General features: G+C 40.0%; 1 protein-coding gene across 1 annotated transcript; it reads left to right on the top strand.

Moving 5' to 3' along the window:
• Positions 1 to 224: 224 nt before the first annotated feature.
• Positions 225 to 15992, top strand: LOC128878255 (uncharacterized). Its single transcript, XM_054126308.1, has 5 exons — positions 225 to 437; positions 12508 to 12697; positions 14180 to 14331; positions 14418 to 14531; positions 15423 to 15992. Exons 1-5 carry the CDS (start codon positions 418 to 420, stop codon positions 15586 to 15588), a joined length of 642 nt encoding a protein of 213 aa, XP_053982283.1. The 5' UTR covers positions 225 to 417; the 3' UTR covers positions 15589 to 15992.
• The last annotated feature ends 347 nt before the right edge of the window (positions 15993 to 16339 follow it).

The raw sequence follows: 16339 nt of genomic DNA on the forward strand, positions 1-16339 counted from the left end.
TATCGGTGGGACGCGAAGATTCGCTCGGACAGGATTCCACGAACGGGAACAATGGCGAATCGCGTGGTGTACGGTGGGTATCGCGAAGGATATATCAAAGTCACACACGCACGATAGGTGGATGGGTTCTCAGGCACGGGTGGTTGCTGGCAGAGTGAGAGTGCCATATATATAGAGAGAAGGGGAAACTCGACTCGGCACTCCAAAGTACACAGCCTCCGCGATTGCAGTGGTGTGCTTTCGGTTCCTTCTACACCGCTCGATATTCATTCTTCGCGGGTTCGCGCCCGTGGTAACAGTCGGCCGCCGATCCGTTTCCACTCCACGTTGCAGCCGCAGAAGGGCAGCTTCCGCGACGAGGTTCCCGTCCGCAAGCACTACCGACACCCACCCGTCCACGGTCATCCAACGCACGCCATGAAGCTCGCACTCTTCGCGTGAGTATTTCGTTTCGTCGTCGTTATTTCGCATCTTTCCGGGAACGTTCGACGCATTCCGGAAATTTCCCCTGTCGGGAGTACTCGCGAAAGACTCCGAAGACCGATCGTGATTTCGAATTAACGCGATCCAAAGCTGGCGGACAATTCCAACAAATTCCGGCGCATTTTTCCTACGATAGCTCGCGAGTGATCAACGGACACAGTCGGGCATAGTCGGTGACCGCTTCGATTGTTCCCAAGGCCGATCTCGTACGCGATCGAAAGGTGTACGTACTCTATCTAACGTTACAAGCCATGGCCCGCGGTATGCATTCGGTGTCTGTCGCAAGTCCCTCCATAACCGGATCGCTGGAAATTTCGTTCGGGTCTGTTCGTGCACGAATATAGTCGACGGTACACTCGGTCGAAAAAACATGGACTACTCGGGGAGAGAAAAATAGAATGTAGCAAGGAAAAAGAATAGTAGAAAAGTGCATGGGAGTCCGGTCGAGTCGTTGATATTCTTGTTTTAGCGATAGTTTGTTTTCAAACGAGAGGCTCAGAGACATTGGTGACATAAAACAGAAGAAAATTGAGCTTATAATTCTTCCATACAGGTTTTCCGTCAAGATGTGGAGCTTTCTCAGCCATTCGGTTGTCGCGTTCTCTTCTCTAGTAGCGACTGTTCGTTTCTAGCAGTGCTGCCTTTCTTCAACGGAGTGTACAAATATAGTGACCTTATTAAGTCGGTTTCGAGAGGGCTGCAAAGCTACATCCTTGTTGGGTGCCGTTAAATAGGTTTCTCCCAGCGGGCTAGCAGTCTGTTGGCTACAGAGTCTACTACTCGCTACTCGCAACGTCTGCTCGCTCTGAGACGCCTAGAGACTTAACACTCTAACGACGAGCTACGTCAATTGGCGACCTAACTGAAACTTACATTACCTACAGGGACGCCAGTCGCTACCTGTAATACTCGGTAGCAGTTGGTGTTACCGTAGATAACGTAAGTTTTAGTTAGAACGCCAATTAGCGAGTCTGGTCGTTAAAGTGTTATAACGAACTATGCGACATTGTTTGGAGAATTAACTTGAAGTGGAGAGGGATGGTGCTAGCATCGATTACTTCTGCAAACGGGACTATGGCATAGTTTGTTGGCGCAGATATTGCGGTTGATATTTTAGTGGAGACTCGCCTTAAAGTACTGACGCCTAGGAAGAATATCTCCAGGTCGGTTTTTAATTGATTGCAGCCTATAGCTTTTACGAAGACATTGTATTTTTACGAGAAACCAAGATAATCGTAAGCACATGTAGGTACTCGAACTTCGCACATGTCAGCGTATGTCAAGATCCGAGCACATGCGCTTTCGTTTGCTTTGTCGCATGCCAACATACTCGAAGATCCGAAGACACATGTGTTCCGATTTTGCGTGTGCCAACGTTCGCCAAGATCCAACCACGCGTAACTTCGATTGTTTCGGCTCCTAAAGAAGAAGTTTTCAGCGATCGCGACGGATGAAGGCGGGCAAATAGAGACACTGGTGCGTAAAAGCGAGCGCGGGCGAACGGCCCGTGTAATAACAGGATGCAGAAAGCTGCGTTATGCAAACCTGGACTGTGGCTGCCGACTCGGCGTCCGTTCCCGGTTCCAACCAGGAAATCGATTAGAAAACATACAGCTACCAGTCGTCAGACCGTCCACTGGCGAACGGCGTTTGAAATTAATCGACTCTGATGAAAAATATTGATTACGCTCGCGACGCCTTCTCGGTTACCGTTGCTTTTCCTTGACATTATTCCAACGGCGATCTGTCGCTAGCCAGCGCAGCAAGGACTCGACGAAAGCGAGAAAAGAAACGCAAAAACGACGCCGATCGGTGAAAACGATCGGGACGAGCGACTTACGCAACGTCGTTGGCACCTACCGAAACTCCTAACGAGGTCTTCCGTCGAACTCGCTGGTGCTTGCTCGCGATCGAAAGTATGGGACCAACATTTCTTTTTTTTTTCCTCCCCCTCCTCCATCTACCCTTCGTCGGGACGTGCTTTTTCTCCGATAACCACGAAAACGAATAACCGTGGCGACGTTGTGACACAATCGCAATTGCGGTCGCGTCGTCCGGCGAGGAACGCAAATTGCGTTAGGAAACCGGCAGAAGTCAGTCCATGAGAAAGCAGCAAAAGGCGACTCCGTTGACCGTGGAATCGTTTTAATCGGTGTCTTCCAAGGGAGGGAAAGGGACGAGATAAGTGGCGTACGAAATCTGTTTTATGTCGCCGATACTTGCGTTATTTAAAACGTGTTACGCTGGGGTTGTACAGTCGAAATTACATAAGTGTAGAGTTCGTAGATAAATTGAGGTAAAAGTGTAAAATGTGCGTCGAATGTGTATGCATGGATTTATGGAACATATAAGTGTGGAATGTTTGTTGAAGAAGTGTCTGCGAATTAAATATGGAATGAACCGAGTAAAGTGAATTTTTCGTGCCATTCTTCAATATTGGATGCTTCTACTCCTCCACATGCATCCTACACATATTCCGCACCTTTTACACATATTCTATACACATCGCGCACTTATTGCAGACTTTCTTCTGTAGACAAAGCCAAAATGCAGAATTCGCATTGAATCATAATACCTCTGGAGTGAAATCTCACAACACATCTAGAAAAAAGACAGAATTCAAAGCTAGATTCTAAAATTTAACGTTTTACGTGTAAAGGTTAAAGAACGAACTTTTTAGACTACTTGACCTCAAACTTAAGAAATTTTAATCGATTCGACACGATTGGCTTAAAAACGCATCGCCAGGAGAATCGCTCGATAGAATCTGAAACCTCAGGCACCAAACTATTTGTTACATCGTTGTTCACAAAATTGTGAAATATAATTAATTCTACTAACTCTAGTTCTTTAACACTTAAATATACTCTACTTGTGTTGTTTACAATTTTACTTAGAAGCATTTTAGGCCATTTATCTCAGGGACCAGAGAATTTTTTTCCTTAGGAGGGGAGGGCTTCTGAAATGCTTGGAGATCACTGGTCCCAGCGTAGACCGGATCGTACGAAGGAAATAGGATTTCGAAATCGAACGCGAGCGTTTCTGGAGACATGGGGGCGAGGCCGAACGAAAACGCTCCGATTCGTCGAATTCTCAACGAGTCCGCGACACTCGAAAAATTTGAATTCGTCCCGACGATGGTTCGGCTAGTTTTCGTGACATTTGTTAGCCGCGTCACGTATTTCGCATACATACGACGTCCGTCGTAACCGATCGCCGCGGCCAATCCCGGGAGTAGCGCGCGTTGCACGAGCCAAGCAGAGAAAGTGAGTTTCGTACGTGAATGTCACAGGTCAAAATCCAGCCGGTGTACGCGGATTTGCAACGACAAACGCGCGAGTAACGCTCGCTGTCCGGTGCATGCCGGTTTACCTGTCGATTCCAACGTAATTATCGCTCACCGATTAGACGACTCCCCCACCTCGGAGAGAAGATGTTTCTCGTCCGCGGATTACACAGCTGCAGTGAGTCGCAGAAGTATCCACGCTACCTCGACTGCTGTTGACATATTTTTCAGGCGAAATTTTATAGAAATTCCGTGGATAAATGTATCATACTCTTAATTCAATTTTAATTTGCATCGACTGTGATTTTTTTCACGGAAAAGAAAGATAGCAACTGCTTGAGAAAATAGTAATTTAATGCGATTTTACCAGTGGAATGTATCTATTTGATTCATAGCAATGGCTCTCAAACTCTAGCTTTCTACGAGTCCCCTCGATAAAGAGAAAAGAAAATGCAAGTACAGGAGCGTTGCATAGTATCTGATTTACTTTGCCTCCTTATTATTTTCGATAATCGACGTTTTAATGCATTATCGAGTGTATATAAGTATATGTAAATGTGACAGCTACGAGTGGCCTTTGTCGGCACTTGGAAACGTTGAGATCGAATCTATTGCTTGCAAACCATGTCGAGAGTCTGTTGAGACAGCTCGAAGCATATTAGCTTCCGCGACGTAAATCATCTTACAAAGTAACACGAAATCATTTGCATAAAGGAAATGTTTAACATTAGTTGCAGTTTGAATGAGGTTATTGGTAAAAGCTATAAATAGTTTTTTGCATAAAGTAAATGTTCATTAGTGCACTGTCAACGAGGCCATTGCCTCTAGAAATATTTGAGATTGATGGTATTTGGTCAGGTAAATTAAAAACATTTCAATTAATCGCATACATACCACCACTTCTTTGTTCTGTTTCGTTTAAAAAAAGTTTAATATTTTAAGAAACCTTGTTACATTTAACAAGATATTTTCATTATCTCAGACATGCAACATAGTATAAAGATACGATACATATGCATTTGAAATAATGTTAAGAGTAATTCAGTGTACGAAGTTTCGACGTAAGTAGCAATTCCTAGGACCGAGTGTATGGATTATATTAGAGTTCCGCGTAGAGCATCCAAGTGCACTGAAGCTTTTGCTTATCCCAATTAAGGCTCAAAGACCACCAAAGAGGAGCCACCGTTTCCTCAACGCAATTAGTCGGGAGTGCGAAGATCTTAACAACTGTCCTCTCTTTATAATTAATAGTAATTGAGTTTCCTTAATGTGGGCGTGTCCGTTTGGATAGGACATTTCGACAGTTCGTTAGCGCTGGAGTTAGCTTCTTCAGGGGTTAAATGACACACTGATATTGGCGTGCATCGGGTAGCCCATGTCTTTTATCACTAAATTCACGGAGCACAGCCATTTTTACCCATTTGGAATTTCACAAGAAAAGTTACACTAATCATTTACATTTTTCGCTAATCGCTTAAGTTAACTTTTATCCACAGAAAGAGACAAGTATATTTTTCAATACATTCAAATGACTTCGGTAATAGATATAGATCAAAAAACGTGATCAAAAAACTATAAGAAAAAATTGTAAGCCTAATAGTAATTCTTTCAACTCGGCTGGTTTCTATTTGAATTTTATTCGTTTCTCTTTTAGAAATTATTTGCATTATACTATTATTGGCTATAAACTAAAGGCCGTAGCTAGATAAGAAGGGATGATTTAACCTAGCGCAAATGATGTTCATTTTGTTTAACATATGTTCCTGCGAGTCTCAATTCTACTTTGACCAACGGTAATCAAATATATTCACTAGAATATACAGGGTGTCCCAAAAGTCGGGGAGGAGCCGGAAATGGGGAGGTAGCTGAGACGATTCTGAACAATAATTTCCTTTGCAAAAATGTCGGATGGGGCTTCGTTAAGGAGATATTAAGAGAAAACCCCAACCAACCAGAGCGCGCGTAGACCGTTGGAGCGGCCGCGGTAGCGAAGGCTACGCGCTGGGGGCCGCGCTTGTACGCGAACAAGTGACTCGACGTACATCGAAGGACATTAACGCTGCCGCCTAGCGCGTAGCCTTCGCTACCGCGGCCGCTCCAACGGTCTACGCGCGCTCTGATTGGTTGGGGTTTTCTCTTAATATCTCCTTAACGAAGCCCCATCCGACATTTTTGCAAAGGAAATTGTTGTTCAGAATCGTCTCAGCTACCCCCCATTTCCGGCTCCTCCCCGACTTTTGGGACACCCTGTATATATTCCATTAGGGTCGAAAGGGTTAAGGTGCCTGTGCTCATGCCATGGTTCATTGAATACCAATCACCGAGTTCATGGTATGGTTTACTAGTCACCGATAGTCAGTGTTGGTACCCTGATGTTGTTCACTATAAACTTCCGCAGTACAAGAAGACCAAGAATAAACGTCCTTACAACGCAAATGATTGGAGTTGAACAGAAGCTTCACGCATACGACCTCGATGAATCGAGTATCCTGGCTTTGGCCTTCGATAGGTGATAGATCATGTTCAGCAACGGTCTTCGGACCATATATTTTGCGTGCAGGTTCCAGCGCTGTTACCACTTTTAGGGGTGAATCTATATCTACACCTAATGTCCGGATCGGTGGACATTTGTTAAAAAAACCTTCTCCAAATTCATTATAATCTTGACATTCAAGGTCAAATTTTTTTAAATTTCTATATATTCTTCTCAAAGAAAAAGTAAAAGCTTCAAAGGATGTACATACCGCAAACCAACTAATTTGTTGTGATAGCAATTACAGTAGAACTTCGATTATCCGAATTAATTGAAGCATGTGGGTGTTCGGATAAGAGAATTTTCAGGTAATAGAATACTTTTTGTACCTTCTTGATATTCATCTTCGTATACACACATATTTAAAAAATCAGAACGTAAATATTGATAATGAAAAACACAAATATTAGTATTAATTGTAGCTTTTTGACATATGATATGCCCAGAAGGCGATATCCCGTTTTGTCTACATTGTGTGAACCAACCATTGCACTGTCTAAGGTTTCAATTTTCAGGGCTTTTGCAGTTTTTCAACTAGTAGAATCCAGTTGCAAATAGTTTTCAACAGGATAGTTCCACTTAACCCTTTGACTGCGAAGGGCATATACATGTATACATATGTATACGCCCTGCAGAGCTCAGAGAAATGTTTGTATTCGTTAAATCAATTTGTAACAAATATCAGCTTGTAGGGGATGATGAGATGAAACTTTTTTTTATTTAAAGTTTATTCATAGAATGCTTAGTTTCGAAAATAAAAATTGAACTTGAAGAATTGAAATTCAAAGTCCTGTCAACCATTTCTGGGTGACGGAGGCGACCAACGAGTTAACAAAATAAGAACAGTTAGAAAACTTACTTTTCGTGTTAGAAAAGCAATACACTGAAATAGAAACCAAGTGACCAAATCAGTGATACTGGGCGACAGGTTTAGATACGAAAAGTGGTCCTTTTTTCCCTCGACATATCGACGCACTGTACTTATCACTAATCATTTTTATGTTATTTCTGTTATTTTTGTTAACTCATGTTCTAATTGACCTCAATGTCTCCTATAGTAGAACCTCCGTTATGCAAACAATCGTCATGTGAACGTTTCTATTGTATGAACAATCTATGATGCGGACGTTATGTTATATGAACTTTGTAATTTCTATTACAAGACTCTAGATACATAAACATAGAAGAATTTACATATTTCTCATAATATTGAGTCAGACTTAAAGAAAAGTAAGACATAATTAAGAATCTCGAACGTAGAAAAAGTGCAACAAGTTTGGCAAAAAAATGTAGTGTTGTAAAATCTACTATTACTAACATAAAAAACGGAAATGTGCTAAAAACTATTTAGACCAAATGCAAACAGTAGATACTTCGATAAGTCCAAAAACTTTAATAATGTAGAAGAATATTATTATTTAGCGCATCACTTCGACGAAGTTATTTTGCAAAATGTCTTAAATAATGGCTAAGAAGTAAATAGTCGAGATGAAAACAGTGACACTAGTGACGAAGATAAAGGGTTTAGATCAGTGTTTCCCAACCTTTTTTGTGTTATGCGCCACCTAAGCTTTTCTAAAATGCTTATGCCCCGCTTCCCTAATGAATATATAATTTCAAATATTTAAAAATGGAAATGTTCACTAAAGGAACTTAAATAATAGGTTTTAATAAGAAATCACTATGAAATTATTGAGCAAACACAGTAAGTAAATTGTCAAAACATAATGGAGAACTGAAATTCATGTATGAAATAATTTTAATGAAAGATTTTTCTACATTATTTTGTATTGTTTAAAACAACAAGACTTTTACAACCATTTAACGGACGCTTATTAACACAAGATTGCAAGACTGCGAAACACTGCAGAAATTGAAATCCCGGCACTAAGCATTTCGGCTATTAACATGACGGAAAGAGGGTAGTTATACTGGAGGTTTACCCAACTCGAATAACGACTGCGAATCACTATACGGTTAACTTAAACTCTGGACGAGTCCATTTTCAAATTGTTCTCCTTAACAATCGAATTGCCCCCCCCCCCCCCCCCATGGGGCGTGGACTCCACGTTGGGAAACACTGATTTAAATGTTTTAAGGCCCAAAAAGAGTATATAATTACAAAATTAATTGTATTAAGTATTTTATTTCTGTAATTTCATCGAAAAGTAGAATCGAACAATATTGTTTCTTTTTTATTTCGTATTCTATATATGCTGTTATCTACAAACAAATTGTATTTATTTAATTAAATTTTGCCTTAAGTAGCAAGTAAAATTAAGTGTCAATCATTTGTTGTTTTATCACGCCAAATATCGCTTACTTGAATACCTTTGTCTTCCAATTCGATAGAAATCGAAATGAATCAAATAAAACCAACAGGCTGCATTATTAATTTCCACGGTAATAACATTAATATTATTATTCGGGTTAATTTGATCAGTGTTGTGCTTAATATTAGCGTGCATGCATGCATGCATGCGCGCGCGCGCGCGCGCGTGTGTGTGTGTGTGTGCGCGCGCGTGGTCTAACTTTTTCATTCTATATTCCGTATTTTGTCATCTTATAAACGATATCGTTTACTTTCTGACGATTCGTAGCTTTTTATTGTTTCCTCCATACTAGATCATTTGTGTTGTAGAATGCAATAATGCATTTAACGAATTAAATACTACAATACACTTTTGCTCACAAGCAAAATACGTTACATGGTTTCTTTTTCTCGTAAAGCTTGTATGTCAAGCATTCGCTGATCGATCTTCGCCGCTTGAACAAAATGTATAGCAAATTCAGCTCCGTGTGCAACGTGTTAAAACCGTATATAGGTTGATTTCGGCGCTAGTTTTCCTAAAAGTCATGCCACTTTCTAAATATAACGGGAATAACCTCTTGTTTGTATATGATCTGTCGATAGACCTTTATCGCTGCATAGAAGCCGACAGGGTCGATGCAAGGTTCTGCAGCAGAGACGGCGGGCGTGCGTTTTGTGCGTGTGAAGTGAAACTGACATGGACCCAGTAGGCTTTCATGTTACTGTAGACACTTATCGACACATTGTACATAGAAACATGAGGTTATTGCTACGATGTTTAGAAATCAACGTGACGTGGGAAACTAGCAAGAAAATCATTCTTTATGTTTCTATGTATCCATGAAACCAGTGCCGTACAGAAATATGCAACATTTGTATCTAAGTAAAAATGTTAAATATCGAATAGAAGATAAAAAATTTGTATTTATTATAAAGATACTTAATCTTTATTCGATGACTATCGGATAAAAATATTTATTCGAAGTAAATTTATTTGTCGGATAACGGATAAAAATATTCATTGCAATAAAATTTATACAACGAACAAAGATACTTCTTTTATCTGAATAGTGTTTCATCCGTCGGATAACTTTTATATTTGAGTAACGGGTTTTGGTAAAATACAATTCATCAATCAATAAAGATAAAAAGTCGTAAATAAATTTATCTTATTTATTCATCGTCAACTAGAAATATGAAATACTTGTCGGGGTCATTGTCCAATTTAGACAGCTTCAGTTACCTTACTCCGTTGAATAAATTTACATAGTATGAATATTTGTACATATTATTCGACGAATAAAGATAACTTGAGTTACTTGTATCCGTTGAATAAATATTTGTATTTGTTATTCGACGAATAACGATAAAGTATCTTTAGTCGATGTTTTATTTAAATAATTTTGTCATCTAGATAGTACCCATCTCTGGTGTTGTCAAATAGCAATGGCGGAACCTGACCGTTGAAACCGCTAAACACCCTGGATACACCGCCGACGCGACTGATCTAGCGTCTGCGATCGACGCTGCACTCGCGAACGTTGAAACGAGCTCGATTCCTACCATTTGGGGACAAGTATTTCGGGAACTCGGTCGCATGCAATGGCGCACAGACCTTCCCAGATCGGAAACGAGTTTTCGCCTGTCCCGTGTCGCTTCGGCTCGGGGGACCGAAGATTTATCCAAAGTGTCGGGCAGACGATTCTCTCCCCACCGACGGAGCTAATATCCCGCGGAGTAAATTGCACGGATTTCTCGCCGACTCAGAGATACTCCGGTTCGTTGCCTTCTGCCGCTAGGAAAAGTGTTTTCTATCTTGATCCGCGCGTAGCTCGACGGAGCGCAATACGCCCGTTTCGCCACACGCGCGAACAGATTGCAATATTCCTGCCCGTCCGAACTCGCGAAATCATGGACGGTATTGCGAGTTAATGACGCGCGCGAATTGTCGGCTACAAAAGAACTTGTTCGTATCACCATGTATAGTAAGGGAACTCGGGGCGATATGCGCATGGTTAAGTTTACTTATCGAAATAAAAAGGAAAGTAAGAGGAATACAGAATTCTTGTTTATGTATTATAAACAAGTGTTACAGGTTGAGATTTTATGCGACAGGAAATATCGCAGCATGTTACTACGTAGACTACTCATATGTTCTACCATGGTGGGGTAACTATGGACATCCGTCTGAAGTAATTTGACGAATTTGGATTTAATCACGCTTCATCGATTAAATAAATAATGGGACGTACACTCAATCGCCAGTATCGATGCAATTACTAACGGATCACTACTTAGTGAATGCGTTTCATTGGCCGCAATATATCACGCACATCCCATTTCAATGAAATATACAGAACATGAATTACATATATTAAAATTTACTACAATTTCTACGATACATACCGCGTAAACATTGAATTAAAATATTAATTAGTAGGAAACACAATTTCAATCAGAGTTTTTAGTTGTAAATTTAAAAATTGATATTCACTTTAAAAAGTTCATAGAAGCAAATACTTTTTTTACCCATCGTTTACACACGTATCTACTTAAATTAAGTATTTTATAATTTCGTTCCCAAAAGGAAAGATGAAATTCACACAGCTTCTCATAAATCTTCAATTAATTATCGTGCCCGTTCCTATGGCCAAATAATTGCGGATATTCGTCTCAATTGTGTGAGAATACGTATAAATTGGAATAATTATTTTTGCTCGTTACAGACGCGATTTCCTCGTTTCCGTGCTCGTTAGAACCAAGTTCGCTCGTGCATATTTAATGTAAGGTTATCGTTGTAAAAGTGAATTGCTTCGAGTATGCATCATTGCCTATCGGCAGGATGAACGTACCGGCGTATAATGCGATTCTAACGCGTAACGTACGCGGATGCAAACGGGCGCATCTTCGCACGGTGCATTCACGGTACTTTCGATGCTTCCCGAACACGATCGTTTCACCAAACAAACTCGTTCGCGCCTCGACCGAGAAACAGAGAGACGCTGTCGCGAACTTCCTGTTACCGTCTATTATTCGGTTCGCTGGCATTAATCGCGGAGGAAAGCGTTTCCTAGCTGGCAGCGATCCTTTCCGTGCGCGACTGCCTTTCACTATCGTTCGAAATCTTCGCTTTTCAACCTCGTTGATTCTGCATGCAACTAGCAAAGTTACGACGAAAACGCGAATAAGTGTATCGCAGAGAGAAAGAAATACGACGTGGACCGCCCCGAGAAATTTTTGCACCTCTTGACTCTTGCGCTCGAGTAGAGTTGAGCATGAGTAATAATATTATTTTGAATAATTAGATGAAAAGAAATTGTAGATATATAAATTTTGTGGCTTTGGTAGGCAATTCTGGAGAATTTTATATTTCTTTAAGGGGATTCACGCGTGTGAAGATCAGCTATCAGTAATTTTATAGATAAAATTTTAAAAATACTTATATGTATGGCTTTCGACAAAAAATAATTTTGAAAAACGTTAATCGCATCACAAAATCCATATACTTCTTTGTTTATTTCCTTTCAAAGAGTATGTACACAAAATTCGATTCTGATGACTGCACTTTCGAAAAAGTTATTTTAATTTTAAGTTGGCTAGTTTGATGGCGATTATAAGGAATACTTCTTTCATAGAACTTACATATCAAAACAATTCACATACTCTTTCACTTAACTGTACTTCAAAATTTTATCTAGAAAATTATTAGTAATGGAATTGCACATGAATACCTTAAAATACTACATCATTGCAAACTGTGTATACATAAAATTACGTCCACACTTGACACGATAACTCTTGTAATGGGCATTCATTAGCTTTATTTTTCTTCCTATAGCACATGCATTCGTAAGAAACGTGTTCGTATAAGAAAAATTCGTTGACTGTTTCCAGATTGGTGGTGGCCGGCAGCCTCATAGCTCTGGCTAACTCAGCAGAAGAGGAGTACGATTACGAGGAGGAGCAAGCGGCGCCTGTGACCCCAGCACCAGCTAGAGCGACTTCCGGTAGACTGGGAGGACTATTGTCTCCGCGAGGACGAGTGAACGTTGGGAGAAAAACAACTGGTGCGGGGGCGGCCACGGTGAGTCTTGAATTCCTTCGCTTTCGATACTTGAGACAATCCATACATGGCGAAGATTCGCCAGAGGTTTGCCCCTCAAATATGATCGTCGATTTGCCTTATGGAGATAAACCTATCTACTCCGAAAGATGTGCAAATTTAAGAATATTTTGGGGCAAACTTAGAGAATTTAATATGTTATTCAAAAATGCTTGTGTTTTGAATTTCGGACAACCTAACTCTGAGGTAGAGTGGTCACCGCGGAATGCTCATGTGAAAAAAATGACAGCGCCGCAACGTTCTCAATTTAAGATATTTTTAAATACAAAGTTGCGACACATGTATTAAGAAACGTTCTTTCGAATACCATTAAACTTATTATCAGAAAATATTCGGTTTATACAAACAAATTCTCAAATATGCTCCTTTTTTTGGGAATGTCCTGGGTAGGCTTCCCGTCTTAAGAAAGAAACCAGTGACAAAGATGGTTGATCAAACCTGTGGGTTAAGATTAATTAAACCTTACATACGGATCGTTTAACACTTTGATTGCTATGTCAGTCGAATTTGAGTGACATGTAAAGACCGCATGGAGCTGCGTTACTTGCATTCAAGTATCGCTCATATTTAATTACTTACGAGCGGTATTAGTACGTACTTCCGTCAGCTTGTAACGCGACTAATAAAATGATGATAATTATTAAAGTAATTATATACATGATTTATTGAATAAATTCGAATACATTGACTACTTGATACATCACCCATCTATGGGTGATAGTTGTGTAGGCAGTAGGTTTAGTTTTCATATTTCTCAGGCCTTATTTTGTTTTTCATAAAAGACATTTTATTTGTGGACCATTGCTTAATATGGAATACTTGTCCAAACATAATAACAGAATTTGATTACTTTCACATTCATCTAGAGCTTCTCCTCTACTCATTTTCAAAATATATTGGAAAATCATACACTTGAATACTGCTTATGAATATATCGTACACATCTGATTTAGTTAATATCTTAGCGACAACTATTTACATAAAATAGGATGTACAATATGCAGGTCAAGTATACTGCCTACAAGCTCCAATTTAAGGCTTAATATTACAATAAATAACCTCGTATGATAAATCGACGAACAAATTCTATCTGATTATAGATAAAAATATAGAAGGTTCCACTAAAAATAATTGATTTCTTTTTCAAACTCCGCTACCACCTTGCTTAGAAGCACATTATGTAATGTCCCTGACTATAACAAATAATTTTTATAAAAACATATTTTTGATACCTTCGTTCTCTTATAAGATATTTAACCATTTCGATTTAAGTCAAACACCCTGCATATTTAAATATCAACAAAAACGTTGAATGAACTATCATTTTGTACTGCACTGTGCGAACACTTAGAAACCTTCGATAATCCATCATTTGAGATGCTATAAACCTCCACCTTGTACCAGACTATTAGTGAAATCGAAACAATAACACGTTCATTGCAGACGCAATCGACCACGGCGAAGCCTGTCGAGCAACCGCTGGAGGAGGAAGAAGAAGGCGAAGAGGAGCTCGACGAAAATCAGGAGCAAGACGACGTCCCCACCACTACCACGGAATCGACCAAGAAAGTTCGCGGCGGGGTACGACCTTTCAGGTAACTGCGCCTCGTTCTAGACGAGCTGCTCCTATCGTTTTTACATTCGTAGATGGCACTCGCGAAAGAGAAATGTTTTGCCCTAGATCGAATCAGGATCTGTTGGCCGCGTTGAAGAGGAGGAGAGCTCAGGTCGGACCTAGCCATCGAGAATCGTCGGGCACACAATCCGCCTCGGAATCGACGACGCCTAAACCCAAGTAATTAAACATACTTTAATATGTTTCGATGGAGGCTACACAGAAATAGACACATTTTATTTAGATATAGATAACGAATAATACTCGTATAGCTAAATTTCGTAGCGAAGCATGTACGCGTATAAGTTAAGGGATGATTATTTTGCAATTTAGAACAAGCTATTATGTTTCACGTTTAGACAGTTTGATTTATAGCTGAAATGTCCTTAGTATAAAAAAATTTTGAAATAAAATTTATTAAATTAAGTTTAGGTAAAGAACTTGGTAAATTAATTTACAGAGACCTTTTCAAATAAATAATTGTGTTTGATACACAAAAGATATTTAACACATTCGCGACAGACAGATATTTTTCGTTTTGAAATATCAAAGTTGTAAATATGTAGTGCATAAAATAAAAAGATTTTCATAATTTTTTCATATCCAGCAATGGAATTGGAAGTGACATGAATTCACGTCAGCGGTCACGAATGTGTTAATATTAGGTTAGGCAAAAAGTTTGTTCAGTTTGTAGTGATGTTGCCTCTCTGCGTAGCCTAACCTACTCTACAGTTCGGATGATTATTAAAATGTTGAAGACTTTTACAAACGCGGGATCATAAATTTACCCTAATTATAGGGAAAGATCGTAGAACAAAATGGAGAATATGTTATAGAGTAGATATATTTTCTTGTCTAAGAAAAATCGCTGTTTGTTTGTGTGTTAAAATCCAAACGAACTTTTTGGCCAACCTCATATTTAAAACCGTATAAGTTCACGAAAAGAGAGAAATGTTACGACGGGAGGCGGAATGGGTTAATGTTCGATATCTAGATTAAAGACCATTTTGATTTATTCAACCTTTAAGGTTGATCGAAAGATTAAGGCGGGATTGCTTATTTTTCTTCCAGACCAACCACCAACGGTCGCAGCAAAAGCAACAGCGCGACTGACTCAAAGTCCTCGGGACGCGGCAGGTTCGGAGGATCCAGGGGTAGCAAGCCCGTGCAGGAGGAGGTCGAGGAGACCCAACGGGAAGAGGTCCAAGTGAAGCCCAAGCCCTATCGCAGAGGATAGATCGTTCACTGGGAAACGCGAATTTCCCAGTTTCTTTTAACCACGCGGAATAAATAAATCGAACGCAGTCCGAGCGATCGATGTCCAACTCGCCGATATATTTCGTCGAATCGACACGTATTTCTTTCCTCCCACGCACGAATAACGCGATAATTGCTACAAACGTCCTCCCCACCCCAACGGTCCTAGACACTATTCGCGTTGGAAAATTGGAACACGACGCAGAAGTCGCACGAAAAAGCAATCGGGATTGCGTTGCTCGCAAATAAACGGTTAACGATCGGTAAAAATCATCGTTTGCTTTACGAATCGAAAAAGCACTCTCTAAAAAAATACGACATGTATATAGAAGAAGGCTCTGCCACTCACAGAATACTCTCGAGGTACTTGCTGTACAAATGTAAATTAATACGACAATAAAATTTGCGAAAAATAAAGCCTCTGTTTGACGTTCGTTTGTTCCACGACCATGGGCTACATTTATCCGAATAATAGATGACAAATAGAAAAATCATATAATAATTTATTTATTACATTCATTCTACCAAGTAGTTATCGAGTAAGCTTTTAATTCGTTCTACGCGAAATGGAGTGAATCTCGTCTTCGTGGCGCCGGAACCTTTTCCCTTCCGTAGCGCGTAAACATCCCCAACTGTTCTTGGAACTGCTCGATAGAACCTTTTCGAGACTCGTCGTGGTTTGCAACTAAACTATGGATTTTATGCTTCCATGTCATCTGTCGATGTGGAGA

The sequence above is a fragment of the Hylaeus volcanicus genome, chromosome 6, assembly GCF_026283585.1.
Source record: "Hylaeus volcanicus isolate JK05 chromosome 6, UHH_iyHylVolc1.0_haploid, whole genome shotgun sequence".
NCBI classification, from domain to species: domain Eukaryota; kingdom Metazoa; phylum Arthropoda; class Insecta; order Hymenoptera; family Colletidae; genus Hylaeus; species Hylaeus volcanicus.